Source organism: Mercenaria mercenaria, chromosome 3 (assembly GCF_021730395.1).
Source record: "Mercenaria mercenaria strain notata chromosome 3, MADL_Memer_1, whole genome shotgun sequence".
Taxonomy (NCBI): Eukaryota; Metazoa; Mollusca; class Bivalvia; order Venerida; family Veneridae; genus Mercenaria; species Mercenaria mercenaria.
Window position 1 is genome coordinate 68623229 of NC_069363.1, and position 21327 is coordinate 68644555.

Genomic DNA, 21327 nt, shown 5'->3' on the forward strand with positions numbered 1-21327 from the left:
ACTAAAATGCCGGATACTTCAGTGTCTCTGAATTAATAAAATGCCGGATACTCATTGTCTCTGAATTACTAAAATGTCGGATCTCCAGTGTCTCTGAATTACTAAAATGTCGGATCTCCAGTGTCTCTGAATTACTAAAATGTCGGATATACTAATGTCTATGAATTACTAAAATTACGGGTACTCCAGTTTATCTGAATCTCTATAATGACGGATAATTCAGTTTCGCTGAGTTACTAAAATGCCGGATACTCCAGTGTCTCTGGTTTCCTATAATGACGGATACTCCAGTGTCTCTGAATTACTAAAATGTCGGATACGCCAGTGTCTCTGAGTTACTATAATAAAGGATTTTCCAGTGTCTCTGAATTACTGAAATGACGGGTACTCCAGTGTATCTGAATCACTATAATGCCGCATAATTCAGTGTATCTGAGTAACTAAAATGTCGGATACTCCTGTGTCTATGAATTACTAAAATTATGGGTACTACAGTGTCTCTGAATTACTAAAATGACGGGTACTCCAGTGTCTCTGAATTACTAAAATGACAGATACACAAGTGTCTCTAAATTACTAAAATACCGAATACTCCAGTGTCTCTGAATTACTAAAATGCCGGATACTCTAGTGTTTCTGAATTACTATAATGACAGATACTCCAGCGTCTCTGAGTTACTGTAATAACGGATACTCCAGTTTCTCTGGAAAAACTATAATGCCGGATACTGCAGTGTCTATGAATTACTAAAATGCCGGATACTCCAGTGTCCCTGAATGACTAAAATTCTGGATCGCCAATGTCTCTGAATTACTAAAATGCCGGATACTCCAGTGTCTCTGAACCACTAAAATACCTGATACTTTAGTGTCTCTGAATTATTATAATGCCGGAAAGTCCAGTGTCTCGGCGTTACTGAATGTCGGATACTCTAATGTCTTTGAATTACTAAAATGCTGGATACTCTAGTGTCCTGAAATACTAAAATGCAGAATACACTAGCGTTTCTGAATAACTATAATGACGGATACTCTAGTGTCTTACAATTACTAAACTGTCTGATATTGCACTGTCTCTGACATACTATAATAACGGATATTCTAGTGTCTCTGAATTACTAAAATGTCGGATACCCTAGTGTCTCTGAATTTATAAAAATGCCGAATACTCCAGTGTCTATGAATCACTAAACTGCCGGATACTGTAGTGTCCCCGAATTGCTAAAATGACTTGTACACCAGTATCTCAGAATTACTATAATAACGGATACTCCAGTGCCTCTGATTTCCTAAAATGACGGATACTCTAGTGTTTCTGAATTATTAAAATGCCAAATACTCTTGTTTCTGACAATTACTAAAATGCCGTATACTTATGTGTATCTGAATTACTTCAATACTTACTATCTTAGAATTACAATGATGCTAGATACTCTAGTGTCTGAGAATTATTACAATGCCGGATATCAACGTATGTACCAGAAAAGCCTTTGGCACAACAATTTACATAATATTTTAGCGAAAATACAGTCAACCTGTAATAAAAAATGTTCTTACACTGCACTACAATACATTTTCCGATTTTTGAAATAAATTCTATCAATGAAAACTTAAAGTAAGATGTAAGTTTTACTCACCTGTTTACATGTTGAAACCGGTGATAGTTGCATCACGGAAATGCCGACAGCTCCTTTTCTTATCACCACTTTTTGGTGGTGGAGCTAGGGTTTACTCACGCAAAAGCTGTGAGTAAATCAATTATTCTCTAATCTCAATTACCTTCAACAAGACAAAAAAAAAAAAAAAAAAAAAAAAAAAAAAAAAAAAAAAAAAAAAAAGAAAGAAACAATAAAAGTAGGAATAAGGTATATAATTGGCAGCATATAAGTGTACAATTGTTCGCGAAGTAAATTCATATTTCAACAATCGATTTAATGTTCTTCGTAGGTTCCAAGTGATCTAGCATCCGGATAAATTTGAACTGAAACGAGACTAAAAGTAACTTTAATCATGTTGTTAAGATAAATGTTTCAAGTTTGCGTAAAACACAGGCGTGAATAATTAATAATCTATTATTTATCTGGTGTTTAAGATTTTATTAGAAAAGACATCACCAGAACCAAACAGATACAACCAAAATTGTAGCTTTACAACTAACAATCGGAGTGATTTACTTAGAAAATTTAAACAAACACACATTATAAATATTCAAAACTTAACATAACCTGCGTAGAATAGTAAACATAAACCAAAAACAACATTTATTTTATAATGAAATTAACTAAGATTTTAGACAAGTGATTTTCATGACAGTTTGTTTCGTTGAAGCAAGCTATAACTAAAATACAAGCACAACATACATCATGGGAGGGAGGGCGGGTACAGACTGTTTGCTGCCAATCATAAACCTCGAGTGGTGAGAACAATATCAGTTCACACTTATATACGCCGAAATATTTCACGAAATTCACGTGACAAAGAGCGCCCAAATATACTAGCATAAACTTCAGACCAAACTAGTACTGGGATAAACTCCCAAGAAAAGTAATTTCGAAACGCGAATAATTTTATTTAGTAGCACTCTGAAAATGATGATACGATGTTTTGCTCTAACCCGACGATTTCATTGTTTAATAATAAAGTTTATTAATCTCATTACTATGCTATATATAGGTGCATTTGGCCCAGATTCTCCCAGGAACCCCACCCCAGATCTGACGATTCAGCGACCAAGAACTATCTACGGAGTGGCAAAGGTTCATGCCGAGCTTATGGGAGAGGTCAGTTTGAGTATGATGAATAATATTCTATTATGAAGAAATCATGTTTGTTGTCATTAAAACACGGCAATGTTGAAGTCACATTAGATATTATTTAGCGCCATATAAACACCGTGAAAGAATACTTCCATAATTTATCTGCTATTTTATCAAGTAGACATTTCAGAATCAAAATGATGTTACAGAACAGTGTTACACTTAACTGACACACTCTGAATTGATTATTACAGGCGCAAAAGTATTCATGAAATGTCCTGGCCCTACAGTGCTCAAATCAAAATTAACATGCCTTTATATAACACACATAACAGAAGCTAGATAATATATTTAATTAATTGATTTATTTAAACACACCGACTCTGTCATACGCCATATAGAATATTTCGCTTGTGCTACCCCGGCGTGAGATAATTTCCAAGCGCGTGTAAAATCGTTGTGTTTAAATTTATTGAAACATAGTTCTGCTATTATATATCATTTCTTTCTTTACATTACAGTTCTGTTCCTAATTCATTCTGTACAATGTACTTTGATTTGACGTGATAATTTTATCGCTACTGTACTGTAATGTATAAGAAGTTTATTTGGAATACCTTTGTCTGGTTCGAAACAAAATAAGTCTTTTCAATACCGTGTGTCTTGCTGACATTTTACCGAAATGTTTCAAGTTTTAAGATGTAGAGATGTTTTTCAGTACTATAAAGAACGGTTTGGTATGGATTTCCGCAGCTTGAGATTTCCTGGTATCATATCGTCTGATACTAATCCAGGAGGAGGAACCACAGGTATAAACACATTTTTAACCGTTTGGAGATGCAAATACGTACTTTATTCAAAATTACATATAATTGAACAGGTAACTGAAACTATAGCAACGGTGGACGTGACTATACTGTATAGGTCTGTCTTGTATGCTTTAGCTAGTTACAATGTCATTGCCACATTTGAGTTTGTTTGTTTATGATTAAATGTATACATTTATAATGTAGACGAATGGCGTTTTTCTCAGTACTTTAGATTATAGCGCTTCCGGCGTTATAACCTTGACCATTGACCTTGACCTTGGCCCTTAACACCTTTTATCGTATTTCAAATAAAATACGCCATGTAGAGACACATTATTCTGGGACATTAGAACCCTAGGGCTGTAAGCCGTCCGCTGAAAACCGTTACCAACACTTTAATAAGCAACACTACAAACAATCTTAATTTTCAGAATAAACACATACATCCTTTATCGGCAATACACATATCACGGGGGAGGAAGTGTCACACGAAGGATGGAGTTCTTCTGATAACCTGTCATGTTTTCTTCTGATAACTGTTACGGAGTTCCTGGAAAACGTTACAGAGTTCTTCTGATGTCTGAATGACGAGCCAAGGATTCGGTGGATAAAATGGTAATTATTTATCTTTAAATAGAGAGAATGGGGTGTAAAACTAAAGTTAGATGATCAAGGTTGCCTGATGTCTTGTGCTATATGCGTCAGAAAAAACTGTTTAGTCTAATAATCAGTGCCACTTCTTTGAAATGAAGACATTTTGAGTAAAATATCGAAATCGTTTGCTTATTCATACATATTATTCTTCTTATTCACGTTCTTCATCCTCACCACATGCAGTAGAATAATTTTAGCGCAAAGTTGCAAACATAAACCATTTTCTAACAATTTTATGCCCGATTTTTCAAATGTTACGGAATTCAGGTGATAACTCTGAAGATGTCACAGAGTTCTTATGATAACTTTTATTACTGCCAGGGTGTTTCCTGAGCTATGTTAAGATACTTTTTAGCTAATTTAATTATTTACAAAAGGTATTAATGATGTTCTAACGTAATATATTTATCCAGTGCACAGTATTGTGGTAATATAATGTACGGTATGAGTCTTTTGTAAAGTTTAAAACTATGTGCAGTATAATGACATATATAGTAAAATACGAATAGACAACAAATGCAGTAAATTGTATTTTTTCGTTCTATCAATGGATGTGCCAATATTCGTAAACAACGGTTTATTGGTTTCCGTTTTGATTGATCACTGAATTGAAATCAAATCCGTTCATCTATTTGCTGCATTTGCAGAGGCTGTCTTTTTCTGAAGTGGTTTATCGGATTAATATGTATGACTGCTGTTGTCATCGCATGCAATTCAATTGCTTGTCTAGTTATGCATATTCATATTATGACCTTTACGTTGAGTTAATATGTGGTAGGTGGAAAAGGCCAATATGCTAGGTAAAGCTTTAGATAATTGTCCTTTGTTTCAGGATGCGACAGTCAGATATAAATACTGTCACAAAAGATTCCTGACGTCTGAAGCAGTTGCTCATGTTGTAAATATTCATCCTGAAACTAAAGTCGCAATTACAACATTTAGGCCATGTAGCAAATTTAAAACAACTGTTTATGCACATTCTTGATTGGTGTATTTATTCTTTTTAATTTGTGTACAGGACGTTATGTAGTATCTTTCGTCAACACTTGTATCAAACCACCTTTTTGATTCCACACCTCATGTTTTTTTTTATTTCGATGTAAATGAGATGTGAAACCAAAATTTGTAGTCCTGTTTGGCGCCATATAACCTATACTGTGTTGGTGCGCCGTAAAACCCAAATAAGTAAATAAACATTTTTCATCATAGGATATTTTTTATTCGTCCTGTCCAATGTCTTCCCCCAAGTAAATCAAACGTCCGTGTTTTAAGTTTGCCACAGTCATACATATTAATCCGATAAACCGCTTCAGAAAAAGACAGCCTCTGCAAATGCAGCAAATAGATGAACGGATTTGATTTCAATTCAGTGATCAGTCAAAACGGAAACCAATAAACCGTTGTTCACGAACATTGGCACATCCATTGATAGAACGAAAAAATACAATTTACTGCATTTGTTGTCTATTCGTATTTTACTATATATGTCATTATATTGCACATAGTTTTAAACTTTACAAAAGACTCATACCGTACATTATATAACCACAATACTGTGCATTTGATAAATATATTACGTTAGAACATTATTAACACCCTTTGTAAATAATTAAATTAGCTAAAAAGTATCTTAACATAGCTCAAGAAACACCCTGGCAGTAATAAAAGTTATCATAAGAACTCTGTGACATCTTCAGAGTTATCACCTGAATTCCGTAACATTTGAAAAGTCGGGCATAAAATTGTTAGAAAGTGGTTTATGTTTGCAACTTTGCACTAAAATTATTCTATTGCTTGTGGTGAGGATGAAGAACGTGAATAAGAAGAATAATATGTATGAATAAGCAAACGATTTCGATATTTTACTCAAAATTTCCTCATTTCAAAGAAGTGGCACTGATTATTAGACTAAACAGTTTTTTCTGACGCATAGAACAAGACATCAGGCAACCTTGATCATCAAACTTTAGTTTTACACCTCATTCTCTTTATTTAAATATAAATAATTACCATTTTATCCACCGATTTCTTGGCTCGTCATTCAGACATCAGAAGAGCTCTGTAACGTTTTCCAGGAACTCCCTAACAGTTATCAGAAGAAAACATGACAGGTTATCAGAAGAACTCCATCCTTCGTGTGACACTTCCTCCCCCATGCATATAAAGTATCTAACCAAATACCGATATTGGAAATCCCGGTGTAACGGTCAATATTTTACGGTGTTCCGTTAGGGCCATCGTGGTTTCGCGCTGTCGTCCTAAGGGCGAAATTGCGAAAAGACGATGCATTGACGCGAAAACACGATGCGATAAAGCGAAAACACGATGCGAAAAATATCGCGTTTTCGCGCTATTAATATCATGTTTTCGCGTTTTTGCCTTTTATCTCCCATCGTGTTTTCGTGTTTTCGCCTTCGCGTTGAGTAGGGCGAAAACGCGAAAACACGATATTAATAGCGCGAAAACACGATATTTTTCGCATCGTGTTTTCGCGTTTTCGCCCTCTCAACCGCGAAGGCGAAACCGCGAAAACACGATGTTTTGATAAAAATATGTTAGAAATTTACAGGCATCCTAAAGGTATGATCTGTTTGCCGATTTAACGTAGGTAGTAAGAATTATGACTCTATTATGTCCAACCTATGGTGTAAGTCTCATTGTATGCTTGAGTATGATAATCGGAATCATGTATTGTCGAACCTTAGTTAAAAGGTACATACAAATGTACCTTCTTTTGATACATAGCATTTGGCACATTGTACCACTCAACCCTTGATATGTAAATAATTCAGGGTATGGGATCACGTGGTATGTAATGATAAAATTTGGATACCATACATAGATACAGGTGAACTTATACCGAAATATACTAAGCTAAAACTCGTGTTTTGTAGGTAACCTGAGTGTGTGCATCATTGTCTACCAGACAATTATGAACGATATTCAGATCATGGCCACAGGGTCAAATTGGCCCACTCCATGAGTCACTTAGTGCTACATAGGCTTATCAGAAAAAAAATCTTGTCTTCTTTTTGTTTAAATGCAGTAAACTGCATTTACTCAGGTGAGCGCAGGACCAGTTGGTCCTCTTGTTTATTTATTGCTTGGCGTTTATTCTTTCAGATAAACCGACGTCTGGAACTGTTTTATGTTGTTTCTTTAGGTATATCGCTTTTTAGCTTAAACGTCCTACTTAGTCCAAACACCTCAAATAATGTAGAGACGATGACTGTTATGTTCAGGTTTAGCCATAAAATGATATAAAGTCAGAGAAAGCATAAAATAGCTCCAGACTGGGACATGTCTGAAAGAAATATAAAACGCCAAGCAACAAACATACAACTTTTACCTTTATGTATTTGAGTATCTGTATCTGTGCATCTTAAATCACAATTCAGTCCAGTCAAATACAGGAGAATATTTTATGTCTGACCTTAATCAGGTGATATTCCTAGACATAAGACAAACAGGATCCGGTTTGTAGATTTAATGAACTAAAATCTACTCATTTCCTGATTAAAATTTAACATTGCTCTGCTAAATCCATACACGTGCGTCAGTGTTTTAACGTATGGATATACTGTTTCATATGTTTGAAATACTTCACCATTTTAACATCTTTACACATTATATAAACCGCAGAAGTGAAGCAAAATATCTCAAGATCTCTTGAAGAGAACACGACAAAACTGAATGAAAAAATACTCCCTGATACTCGAGTCTAATTCGTCTTCCATGTTTACGCACGTCCAACCAGAAGGCGAAAGTGCGATATTAAAATATCATGTTTTCGCCCTCGATCTCCCATCGTGTTTTCGCGTTCGAGGTAAGTAGGGCGAAAACGCGAAAACACGATAAAAGATCGCGAAAACACGATACGAAAAACATCACGTTTTAGCTCTACTAATACCGTGTTTTCGCCCTACTGACCGCGAAGGCGAAAACACGATGGGAGATCGAGTGGTTAAGGTCGCTGACTTTATTAAAGACCCTTGTTGTTGTCAAAATATAATCTCTTCTGTTTATGTCATATTGGTATTGTATTGTGAAAGGCAAAACATTTTCATGTTATTTTGTCTCTCTCACAAAGAGCAATTTCTGCATTTTTGAAACTAAATGATTTTGGAGTTTGAATTTACAGGGTATTAAATAGGAAATGGCTTGCCATCTTGCCACGATTTTTGATTTTTAGATAAACTGGATACATGTATGCTATGCTCATAGATCTTATAAGATTTAATGCGGAATAAAGATTCTTCTTCTTCTTCTTCTTCTTCTTCTTCAAATCACTTGCCTCTCACCGATGTGGGTTCGAGCCTCACTCGGGGCGTTGAATTCTTCATGTGAGGAATCTATCCAGCTGGCCTACGGAAGGTCGGTGGTTCTACCCAGGTACCCGCTCGTGATGAAATAATGCACGGAGGGGTACCTAGGGTCTTCCTCCACCATCAAAGCTGGAAAATCTATTACCATCAAACGAGGTATTTAATTACATTCCAGGAGTAAAGTAAAACAACATACAATATAAAAACAATAAAAGTGTATTGTGTTGTTATTATTATTATTTATTTTTCATGGCATTTTGTGAAAATTTACCCTTATTCATGCATTTGTTTTGTAGAAAATAGCATTTTTAACTAAATGTTATTGGGGTATGCCAGCATTTAATATGATTGAAAAACCATGCATAGTAAATTTTCTTTTTTCAAACAATACATTTTTATCTTCTTTAAAAAACCTTTTTTTGACTGATTATATTACATTTCATATATGTATTCAAAATTTCAATTACATATTCTTTACAGCTACTATCAAAATTCCTAAAATTTATAAATAAAACGTTACAGCAGGCTTAAGTGTTGGGAACGTTTTACGGGGGACGGAATACAGCGTCCCTGAATGATGTGTCTCTACAAGACCCGTTTAAACTGAGTAAATAAGTTTAAAGATATGATAAAAGGTGACGAGACAAGTGTCAAGGTCAAAGGCCAAGAGTCAAAGTTATAGCCCCGGAAGCGCAAAAACCTTAACTACATATTTTTTGAAAATCTTATACTTTTTTCAAATTTTGTATATTAAAGATTCGTATGCAAATAAAATTGTTAAGGTTTCAAAGTTCGTGATATAATCGTACATGATTTTATGAACAGATTACGCAGTTGCTATATTCCATGAAGCTTTAAAGAGTGGGTGTTATCAATGCTACCTGAAACCTGATACAATGTTACCTATGATGTACATTGATGACTGTCTGAGATCTATTCTAGAATTTATGGAGGTATGTTCTTTCTCTATAGCGTTAATGAATGTCTTCGTTGTTATAGAATGTTTGCAGACGAATGTGTTATAAAAATAACCCGTTGCATTATTAAATACTGTATTTCATTCAGTAGCTCTCAGTGGCTTTGGCGAGTTTGCAGTGTGATGTGTACTACGCCGTCGTCAACATGTAGTGGGCGAGACATATTGATTCAGTACTGTTCCTCCGTATGTCTGTCTGTCTGTCTGTCTGTCTGTCTGCTTGTCACAAAGTTTGTCCACACAACTCCTCGATTTACACCAAACTTTCCAGGAGTGATCATTAGCAAGCCTAGTTGTGCATATTGCCGGCATTTCCGGTTCGAGGATTTTCAGCGGAATTATGGCACTCTTGTTTATTAAATTTTATGATGTTTTGGCCACTTCTCTTATATTATTGGGTGTATTTCCAACAACCTCACAGGAATGGTCAGTGCCAAGCCTCATTGTGCATATTGTTGGTCGGCATTTTCCGCTTTATTGATTTTCAGTGAAGTTATGACCCCTGATTCATCAAATTCTATGACTTTTTGGCCACTTCTTATCAGCATCATCATCATCATCATCATCATCATCATCATCACAGTGCTTCCTAAAAGTTGTTATAAAAAAGGTGCAAAACCTGACTCCTTAATAAAATTTGTAAATAGGTCTTTTGGAGAGCATAGAATGCAACCAAGCAAAATAATTGCAGATTCGGCTTGATTGAGTCTGTTCATGACAGGTAATGGAAAGTGCAACACCTCTCATGCCCCCTAGCACCGGCTTAAGCGGAACTCTATTACACATGTTTTGAATGGACTCCATGATCCCAACGGACCAGAAAATATAACAACACTGAATCCAAGTACGGGAGACTTTTTACAGCCGAACCTTAAAACCCTTGACTGCAAAATATAAACACACATAAACTGTTGTGCAGAAGGAAGGAAGATATTAGTAGGATTAAAAACAGGGTAAACGCAAAAAGATTTTTATTGGAATTATGGTGTAAATATCAATGTGGCCAGTGGTGATTTAAATCTGGAGACTGTTTCAACACTGACTACAGGAGATGGTACTATTTTCCACTAAACTACTGTTCTAGGGAAAAATGAGCTTTTGTAATAATCAGCTGCAGCAGATGGAATCTGAAATGCCGGACTGTCTTGTGTAAGGTGTAACATAATGCTTAGGATCAACATCTGCATTATAATAGACCAATTTATGAAATAAAGAAGTCTATTATATTGTCTTCTTAAACTGCAATGAGTTCCGATTTAAGTATTTTATCATTGGGTAAAAATTCCACCAAACCTTACAGGATTTATAAGTACCAGGCCTTATTGTGCATATTGTCGGCATATTCTGGTTCAGTGATTTTCAGTGGAGTTATGGCCCTTGATTTGTCATATTTCACTTTGTTCGGGCAAATGCTCCGATACCATCAGGAGGAATTATACCAATCTTTACAGAAGTAATCACTGACAAGCCTGGTTGTGCACATCGTCGACAAATGAGAAATATCTAAATATATGCTATCAAGTTGTCAAATTTTAGGAATCATGATTAATTTTCTGCTAAAATGAAGGAAATGCATTTTATGTGACTTTGTGACTTGGTTTCATACAGATCAGATAGGAAATATTGCATACTCATGTGTGTTAATAAGTTGTCTATATGTTCAATCTAAGCGATGGTGTATTGAAACAAAATTAGTTAACTTGCATTTATTCCTTGGGTTGGCATAGTTAATGTTTGATTCAGCCCTTTCCGTATCAAGGTGTGTTGGGTATTGTTCGCAAGATTCAAGTAGGAGCTTTTCATAATCATAAGCATCTCCAGGGAGGGTTTTATGAAATATTTTCAATAGAATCTAAAAATGTGCGACAACTTTTCATAGTATTCAAGATATTTTGAAGATGCAAAACGAGAAGATTCTTCGAGAGATTTCATCATGTGTTTTTCTTATGGTAGATTCAACAGTTATCTGATTTAATTTCTTATTAAATCCTATGATTCTAACAAATATTTTGTTACAATTTACTGCAAGAGCCTTATTAAAGATCCGAGTTATTTAGCAGCCTGCAGAATTTGTTAAAAATATTTTTTACGTAATGGGAGTCAGAAATCGAAGTGTTTTCAAGTATTTTCATGATTCCATGTATATATCGTTTTGTTTGTTTGGGAAAGTCACGAAGTGTATATTATCTAAATAAAGTGATAACTGCCTTACATAGTTTATGATTTGAAACTTATTTTATAATATGTGTAAGGATCCAAATATTTAATACTTTTAAACATTGATTAGCTACCACGCTAGGCATTCGGCGTGACATTTTTTTCTGCACGATCCGTATGGAAATTGCACTTGTTTTTCTTCAACCCATAATCACAGATCACAATATTCTATCTTGTTCAAATATAAATATGTTATATATTGCAATAAAACAAATAATCACAATGCACGATGTTTAGCGAATGCAAAGCTATGTATATTTATTTAGAATAAAAGTATATAACTAAATAAATCGTAAAAAAAGGCATTTATATTGATAATATTAACTCAGAAGCAACCAATTAAACACTTTTTAAAATCTGAGTATTTTCTTTGACCAGTGACATTGTTGGATTAAAGATAACTTTCATGTTGATCAGCGCCATGCGATCCTAATTGAAATTGAAATTGGTCCTTTAATAATTTCAGTGTTGTTTTAAGCAGACGCAAATTTTACGATTAAAGACGACATATGTGACATTACACGGTAGTTGACTAAAGAAGACACGTGTGATATACACGGTAGTAACATGTTACTGTCCCCTGTCTTGATTAATGAACAATCATGGATTGCGATATCATTTTGAATTGATCAAATGTAATAACGATTTTGTTAATAATAGTTGGAACCGCGGTATCATTTGAAAATATAAAGTTAGTAAATGGCATTTGACTCAATACTTACAATAAAATTGATATTGATTTTTTAATTGATCCCGAACGTCTTTGTATTCCTTCATAATTAAATTATTACTAAAAAATAAAGGGGAATACTTTATATAAATATAAGAAAAACAAATGTATAAATGTTTTGAATATATCTGTGCCTGATTTTTATGCTACAAATTTATCATTTAATCTTTTTTCTTCCATTACAAAGATCAATATCTAAGATAGACATTATGCCCAATTCCCCCATATTATACAGCATTACGCCTCATTACGCCACATTTTGCCATATGCGCATTTGGTTCGCTGCCCACGTGATGATAGTGTCTAAAAATGATGTCGCTTCTCGTTCTATATTTATTGTTTACATTTATAAAGCGTTGCAACGGTTTATAAAAGTGAAGGAGAAAATGTTCCTGTAATTCTGGAAACGAGAAACTTATCAACCATTAAGTTTACTGTAGTGTGAATATATAAAACCGTGGCGGCATTTTACCTTTCGGTGATATTTATTTTAAAAATTATAATTCACAATGTGTGGGTTAGTCGCTTTAATAATTCTGACAGGTATTGTGTTTTCTGCTTTCAACAGTTATCTAGCAGTAAGTCCATTATTTTCCAAGATAGCGTGGTTTACATGTTCTACTACGATATAAGTCAATACCAGGCTCGGATGTTCCGTGAACTTTTGCCCTCATTAAGTATTTCTATATTTCCAGGGATTTCAGTCCGTTTTACAACTATAAAATAAAAACAACCAACTGGTCGGTCCTGAGCAGTTCCACTGACATGGCTTACATCAATGCTAGCATTTTGTGACTTCAGAAAATCAAATTCTAAGATTGCGTCTCCTACTCTCTCAGAAACAACAACATCCGTGGAAGATGTATTACCTCCATGTCAATGACATCTTTCGTTCTTTCCGAAACATTGAGAGGTGTACCTTGCAGCTGTTTTAATATTACGAGGCGTGAGAGTGTTGCAATTCTATTACCTCTAATGTACAGTCTTAATAAAAACTGAGTCTAATATCGATTTTTAATAACTATAACGACATCAGTATTTAAGTGGCGGGCGATGGCTTTAAAAAGTTTTCACATACTTGGACTCAGTGTTTTTATATTGTCTAGTCCTTTTAGATCATGGAGAAATGCCATTTTGGAATTCCATTTTAGAATTCCTCTTAAGCAGGTGCTAGGGGACACGAGAGGTGTTGTACATGTCATTACCTCTCAAGAACAGACTCAATCAAACCGAGTCTGCTACAGTGTTGCTTCGTTGCATTCTATGTTTCGAAAGGATCTTTGCACATATTTTATTAAATGACGCAATGCAAAACTTTATAGTGTTGCCTCAGTGGAACATTACGCCGTAGGCATGTGACATTAAACCCTACCAATCACATTACACTGACATAGGCTGACGAGTCCTAGTACTATCCTCATAATGCTTAATGCCAAACGAGGAGGCTGCTAGTACCTTTATTCACGTCTTTGGTACGACGTGGCCAGGGAGCGAACCGTTGACCCCCCGCACTCAAAAGCGGGTGCTGTCCCACTACCGCAGCAGCAAATACTTAGGGTAGGTATTGTATCTACCAAGTATGCAGCTTCAAACTAACTGATTTTTATTTCACGAAGAGCTCTGGGTCTGTCGTCTCGGCCACTGATATTTAAAGTAACCTATTCCCCTGAAGTAATGACCAGCATCAGTTTTATATGATATCTTTTCATGAAAATTTGTCTTTGGATAATTTGAGTTGGTTAAGTTTTACTTGAATTATTTCTCTGCTGTGGCCTAAATTTTTCACAGTTTTAAGGGACACTTATATTTGAAAGTGTTCTTTATTTCACACATTGATTTCTGAAACTGTTTAATCACGTTTTTTAAACTTTGCATGTGAACTATATGTCTTTTCAGCCCTGGTAAAAGCTTCCAACTCCACTGCATACTGTCGAAAAAAGATGATACGCCCATGTATACGTCCGTATACCCAGCTGCATGTGTATGTAGTTCAAATGACCCCCCCCCCCCCCCACACACACACACACCCCAGCACACACACAAATTGAAACAGATGTACAATATAGTTAGTTGGTACCTATATGCATTATGTGCTACAAGAACAAAGCACTTCCTTATGGTCACGCGGTGGAATAAATTTCTAAATGAATGAACATCATGAATTAATTTGGTGCCTATCTACCTCTAGTTACCCGAGGATAGACTGAAAATGAGGACGTACAACATACAGGCAATGAGCTTCACACCGAGAATACTGGCCGAGGCTGTGAAGAAATACGTGCCAGACTTCGAGATAACGTACAAACCAGACAGTCGTCAAGCTATTGGTAAGTGTTATATCTCCTAGTGAACGTCTAACGTGATCAAATTTTTTTTTTTTAGTTATCTAATGATAACCCGTTTATTTTCCATTCCATATAAAACAGTACATCAATTTATACAATACAACATGTAAACAAGGCTGCATAGTGAAGAAGTTAAGAGCAGAAATAAAAAAAAACAAACAAAAAACAAATTATTAGTAAAGAGATACAATCTTAATCTTAGTATGTACTGCTTATGGATGGTTGATTTTTTTAAGATCTTAATATATCAAAAAAAAAATACATAGTGAATGAAATGAATGGAGGTTATATTTAAAAAGTTTCATAAATCCTTTCGCCAACAAACCGTCATCTTCTCTCATAGCTCTATATGATCCCATTTCATGCTATGTGAAGCAAGTTTTCCTTTTAATGTCGCAATGTGTCTTTCTAGCTCTTTTCTTTCTTGAAGGAATATTAAAAAGTTCTCAAATCTAGGGACAGTATACGTTAATTTATTTTTGAAAATAAACTATTTTGATAAAATTGTCATATAATTTACCAAACAACGTTTTTGAGCTTGAGGGATGTTAAAAAGGCCAAAACTAATACTACGGAAGTTTAAATCGATTTTTAAGTTATGTTGTGAAAGAAAGTTTAGTAAGTTTGACCAAAAATTTTGTATACATGTACAATCCCAGAATAAATGTTGGAATGTTTCTACATGCATGTTACAAAAGTCACAGAGACTGGACTGAGAAATATTACATTTATGAAGAAATTTGTTGGTAGGAATAATCCGCATAACATATTTATATTGAAATACTCTCAACTCAGCCTCAATAGTAGTCTTAAAAGGTATCATATAGATACTCTTCCAATTTAAATTTACAAAACATTCGTTCCATTACGATTTTATTGTTATTATTATTTTCTAAATATTTATTGTACAAGATTTTGTTAGGTTTTTTTCAACTGCATTATTTTATTAATAAGATAGTATGCTTCTCCCACGTTTTCATTTACCTTTTCTGATTTTATTTTTTCTTTCCAGGCAGAGCGATATTTAATATAAGGGAATGGTAATGAAGATAATATTTATTTCCAATTCCATAAAGAGTTTGAAATTCCTCAAATTTATAGAATCGTTTGTTTTCATAGCTATACAAATCTTTAATCATTTTTATCCCTTTCTCCCACCATGTTTTGTAGAAAATAGTTTTCCCTGATATTTTGATCAATGAATTATTCCAAATAATTTCTGTGGATACGTTTTTAATATTTTTTTCAAAATTAATTTTAGACCAACTTGAAATAACATCTTTAAGGAAGGTATTCTTGATTTTAGAAGTGATACCGGAGTTCATGAAGTTGCATTCAAAAAGCATTTTTCCACCGAGTTTATTAATTTCCATTAAATAAGACGATTTCCAAGCACCTTTATTGTCTGTGTTTAAAATTACACAGAAATTATAACAGAAACAGATCTTGTTGTATTATTTCTTCTTTCCTACTTAAAGGTATCCTAGATTTAATCTTCATATTTGACAATATGAACAATGTGTGTCTGTCATTCCGTCCTTCCGTCCGTCCGCATATTCGTGTCCGGTCCATAACTCTTGTCATTCATTAAGGGATTTTAATATCACTTGGCACAAATGTTCTCCATGATGAGACGACGTGTCAGGCGCAAAACCCGTACCCCTGGCTAAAAGGTCAAGGTCATAATTGGAGGTCAACAGGGTCTTTTTCCTGTCCGGTCCATAACTCTGCCATCCGTGAAGGGATTTTTAATATTACTCGGCACAAATGTACCTCATAATAAGACAATGTGTCATGTACAACTTTCAGGCCCCTAGCTCAAAGGTCAAGGTCACTCTTTGCAGTCAAATGTTAACATGGCATGAACAAGGTCTGTTTCGTGTCCGGTCCATAACTCTGTCATTAAGGGATTTTAATATTACTTAGCACAAATGTTTCCTATGATGAGACGACGTGTCATGCGCAAAACCGGACCCCTAGCTCAAAGGTCAAGGTCACAATTGGAGGTCAAAAGTCAATAGGTTTTTTTTCCTGTCCGGTCCAGAACTCTGTCATTCATCAAGGGATTACAGTATTACTTGGCACAAATATTCCCCATGATAAGACGACGTGTCATGCACAACACCCAGACTCCTAGCTTAAAGGTCAAGGTCACATTTGGAGATCAAAGGTCAATAGGATTTTTTTACTGCCCGGTCTATAAATTTGTCATGCAAAACAGGATTTAAATATCAGTTGGCACAAATATTCCCCTGAAACAACGTGTCATGTGCAAAACCCGGGCCCTTAGCTGAAAGGTCAAGGTCACATTTGAAAGTCAAAGGCGAAAAGGGCTTTTTTCCTGTCCAGTCTGTAACTCAGCGATCCTTAAAGGAAATTTTAACATTACTTGGCACAAATGTTCACCACCATGAGACGGAGTGTCTTGTGCAAGAACCAGGTCCCTAGGTCTAAGGTCAAGGTCACACTTAGAGGCCAAAGGTCAGATACAAGAACGACTTTGTCCGGAGCATTTCCTTTTTCATGCATAGAGGGATTTTGATGTAACTTGGCACAAATGTTCAGCACCATGAGATGGATTGTCATGCGCAAGAACCAGGTCCCTAGTTTAAGGTCAAGGTCACACTTAGAGGTCAACGATCACATTCAAGAATGACTTTGTCCGGAGCATTTCTTCTTCATGCATGGAGGGATTTTGATGTAACTTGGCATAAATGTTCAGCACCATGAGGCACCCTTGTTTTTAGATGACTTCCCTTTGTTTTTACTATAAATAGCTTATATTGTAACCTTTTTATTACTGGCCGTAATGAAAAATCAAGACCACTTTTCTGCGGTACGACATGCATGTTACATCCAATTTTTAGGTATATTTTGACCTATCTCTACCTGGTAAAGAGTTTTATGTGGACTTATATTATATAGATTTTTTCAAAGGATTAACTTCCATTTGTCCCTTTGTTGTTACTATAAATAACTTCTTTTATAACTTTTTTTGTAATTGGCCAAAAAATTCCATATGAAAATACAGGTGCTAGTGTAAAGAAATTTGCTATGACGGGCATATATTGTGACATTCTGGCACTCTTGTTTATATTTATAGATGCTATGAAATAATCAACAACTGTAGGCTTTTGTATATGCAAATTTTAATCCAAGTGTTTTGTTATAACATACTGTATATATAGTACAGTATTGTTTTTTACATCATTGACAGATATCAGCTCATTATGTTATACTGCAGTAGAGAAAATTAGGTGCCTTCCAGTAGGGAACTTTGTATTGCATGGCAATTTTTCATACACTTGTTAATGTAGCTCTGCTCGGTTACAATTAACGGTACATTTGGTGATAGCTTTATAATAGAAGTACATACCTAATAGTATATAAAGATAAAAAAAAATTAATGAAAGATGGGCATTGAATATCTGTAACATTTTTCTGGAATTCATTTGCAGCTGACACTTGGCCGATGAAGTTTGACGACTCGAGAGCCCGTGCAGATTGGAATTGGCACCACGATTATGATGTTGACAGTCTATGTCAGGTGATGTTTGATGCCCTTATTCCGAAATATAGAGGCACAGCAACCACTGGAACACCTGAGCCGAATCATTGACATCAAGTGCGCTCAAGTTTACATGAGATTATTGTGGTCGTTCAAAATTTAAATTTAATTTGCCATGACAACAAAGAACGGCCATAAATACTTCATTCATGTGACAATCGACTTGGTGTGCAAATGCGAGTCTCTCATTATTAAAACCGCGCTTGTTCAACAGGGCGTACTTTGATAGCCCTGCCAGAAAATTTTATAATTAGAACGAAATTCTTGTTTTATATTAATTAGTACATATTAATTAGCGAATGATAACTTACAAAAATAATGACTTCGCATTTCCGGTTATTCAAGGTAACGTTATGGAGTACAAAAAATGGTTTGACCGCACCATAAAGATGTTGTTCTATAAAAGGGATGTTGTCCCAAGGTAGGGGTGTTGTGTTGTCCAGGTTTGCAAAATTAAACGTAGCGGTTTCGTAAATACGATCTTATTGCACTTTGCTTCTCTAGATAACAAGTCTTTTTTTTTTATTTCGTTAAGCTCTTTACTTTTTGTTGCAAATTTTATACTTAATTACTATATTTACTATTGATGTCTCAAAACTGTCGTCTTTTATATGTGATATCTGAAACGTTTTATGAAAGTTGGTACGGCTCATTGTACATACATCATACAGTTTCTTATTATCTTACATACATATTTTTACAGTACAGATACTCGATATGACAGAAAAAGATATACTATATAAAGTTTTATTTTATGTTTTTAGAATACAGCATTTACATTTAAAATACAAACATGTAGTTAATTTTGAAATTTATAATTATCATATAAAGAAACTATATAGTTTTTAGATAAAATAGGTATACAATAATTGTTTATCTTTTAAAGTATAATTGTTTTTGTTGGGTTTAACGTCGCAGACTTTCCAGCTTTGAATGGAAGGAAGACCCAGGTGCCCCTCCGTGCATTATTTCATCATGGGCGGGCACATGGGTAGAACCACCGACCTTCCGTAAACCAGCTGGATGGCTTCCTCACATGAAGAATTCAACGCCCCGAGTGAGGCAAGTGAGGGGCACGTGATTTGAAATCGACGACCTTAACCACTCGGCCACGGATGCCCCTTAAATATAAAATTTTGTGTTACACGCGGTCGCACATACTGGAATTATATAATGTATGATATTTTTGTATGTACTGTTAATGTGAAGCGACGTTTTATCTGTTTTTACATTACGTCACTGATAAAATTTAATAATTCACTGTTAGTTATAAGGTTTAGTGTTTGATTCTTAAATGGGTGATAATTCTTGTTTACAGGAATGATATTTTATTTACGTATATTGCAAAATGTCTATGAAGACTAATTTTAACATGCTACTGACTCTAACATTTCGGAGTCTTTGGGTTGATTTTATTGATTTTTGAAATGTGAGTTTGTGCTTTTTATATTAGAGGCTTTCTACTGGAGGAAATTGGAGGAAATAAATCTCAATTACGAATATTAAAAAACAAAGTTATATTGTTGTATCATATTTGATACTGTTTAGCATACCTGTATAATAAAGCTTCGAAACATGTAGAGGATTCTGGTTATATTTTGTGTAACATACACAGTGGGGTAGGTGTTTCCGCGTTAGCAACAGGTACATTGTAATCATATACCACAAGCCTTTTAAAAACTGTTAAGTACACTATAGCAGTCAACAAACTTTTTATTTCATACAAAAATATTACAACATTTAATGTATAACGTAATGCTATTTGATAACAACAAACGCGTGATATAACAGTTTGAAAATGAAAGACATATACTAGATTAACATAAATATGTGAGATGTTAACTTGTCAAAACAGTGTCTTATTATTGTTGTCATGACAAAGCACAGTGTGATCCTGTCTACAGAGCGTGTTATGATATTAAAAAGCTATGATATCTTGTTAAACTGTGTCGACATAGACAGCTGCGGCGTTCCATATGTGACTCGTGAAGTATTATAACTTTTAAACAGGATTTATGAGCGGGTCATTGAAAGACCGTCAGTGACACTTTCTTTGCAGTATACGAGCTACAAGATGCCAACATGAAATATTGTTTACCATACATACCAAACACACTGCCTATGATTGATCAACATACAGATGTGCAGTTAACTCTGTATCCATTCGTTGGCTGAAAATGTCCTAAGTACTTGCATTTTTTTTCAAAAACACTTTTTGGAATATATACGATTTGTTACGCCAAATAAATACGTTGAGGATATCATTTACAAGGGAGGTGTAAAACAAAATGTACTTAAGACTAGCAGAATTCGCAATAGGCCTATTTTTTAACTTAGGCTAACAAAATATAAATACTGAGACTGCATTAGGTATTCTCGTGTAACAACTTGAACAGTACTGTGTTAAAACCCCTTACGTTATCATTGTCATTCTTCAGTTTAGCATTTGATCATCTAGTGAGTAAATGCTCCACATTTTTTCTCAAGCTTTTAGTAAGACTCTGGTAAATGCCTGAGTTGAAATAGCATGTACATGTATTTATATGTAAAATCAACAGACAAACATGTGTAGTTTTTCTTAAACGCCCTCATAATTTCGTGTCCTCTGTGATCTCCGGCAAGGAACATATTCCGACGGGTGAATCTAGATCGTTTACACCAGTAGATTCCTTTTCTGCTGTTGTTTCTTTCTTCATTGGAGTTGGAGGTTTGTAAAGCTTGTAAGACAAGAAGAAAAACACAGTTGCAATACCTGTAAATCCCATACCGAGAAATGCAAGGTATTCCCCCATTCTCGCGTTGTCATACTTCCAGCAAGACGTATTGTGGCCACATTTCTTGCCCCATTTTCTGCATGTGGAATCTATCACCGACCCGTATAAAATAGGCCCTGGTATTGTTCCTGCAATGTTATTTACAGTAATATTAGTCTTACTCTGTAAGAAAC

General features: G+C 34.9%; 2 protein-coding genes across 4 annotated transcripts in view; one reads left to right on the plus strand and one right to left on the minus strand.

Annotated features, from left to right (window-relative positions):
• LOC123524465 (L-threonine 3-dehydrogenase, mitochondrial-like) overlaps window positions 1-19960 on the plus strand; it is a 69096-nt gene extending 49136 nt beyond the window's left edge. For both annotated transcript variants that reach the window (XM_045302676.1, XM_045302675.1), the window contains exons 6-10: window positions 2674-2780; window positions 3475-3565; window positions 9370-9497; window positions 14656-14794; window positions 18271-19960. In XM_045302676.1, the coding sequence (XP_045158611.1) occupies window positions 2674-2780; window positions 3475-3565; window positions 9370-9497; window positions 14656-14794; window positions 18271-18431 (626 nt within the window). In that variant the 3' untranslated portion in view covers window positions 18432-19960. The remainder of the gene's footprint in view (window positions 1-2673; window positions 2781-3474; window positions 3566-9369; window positions 9498-14655; window positions 14795-18270) is intronic.
• A 115-nt stretch (window positions 19961-20075) lies between these two features.
• Window positions 20076-21327, minus strand: part of LOC123524464 (solute carrier organic anion transporter family member 4C1-like) — a 112844-nt gene continuing 111592 nt past the window's right edge. For both annotated transcript variants that reach the window (XM_045302674.2, XM_045302673.2), the window contains exon 12: window positions 20076-21282. In XM_045302674.2, coding sequence (XP_045158609.2) covers window positions 20969-21282 — 314 coding nt within the window. In that variant the 3' untranslated portion in view covers window positions 20076-20968. The remainder of the gene's footprint in view (window positions 21283-21327) is intronic.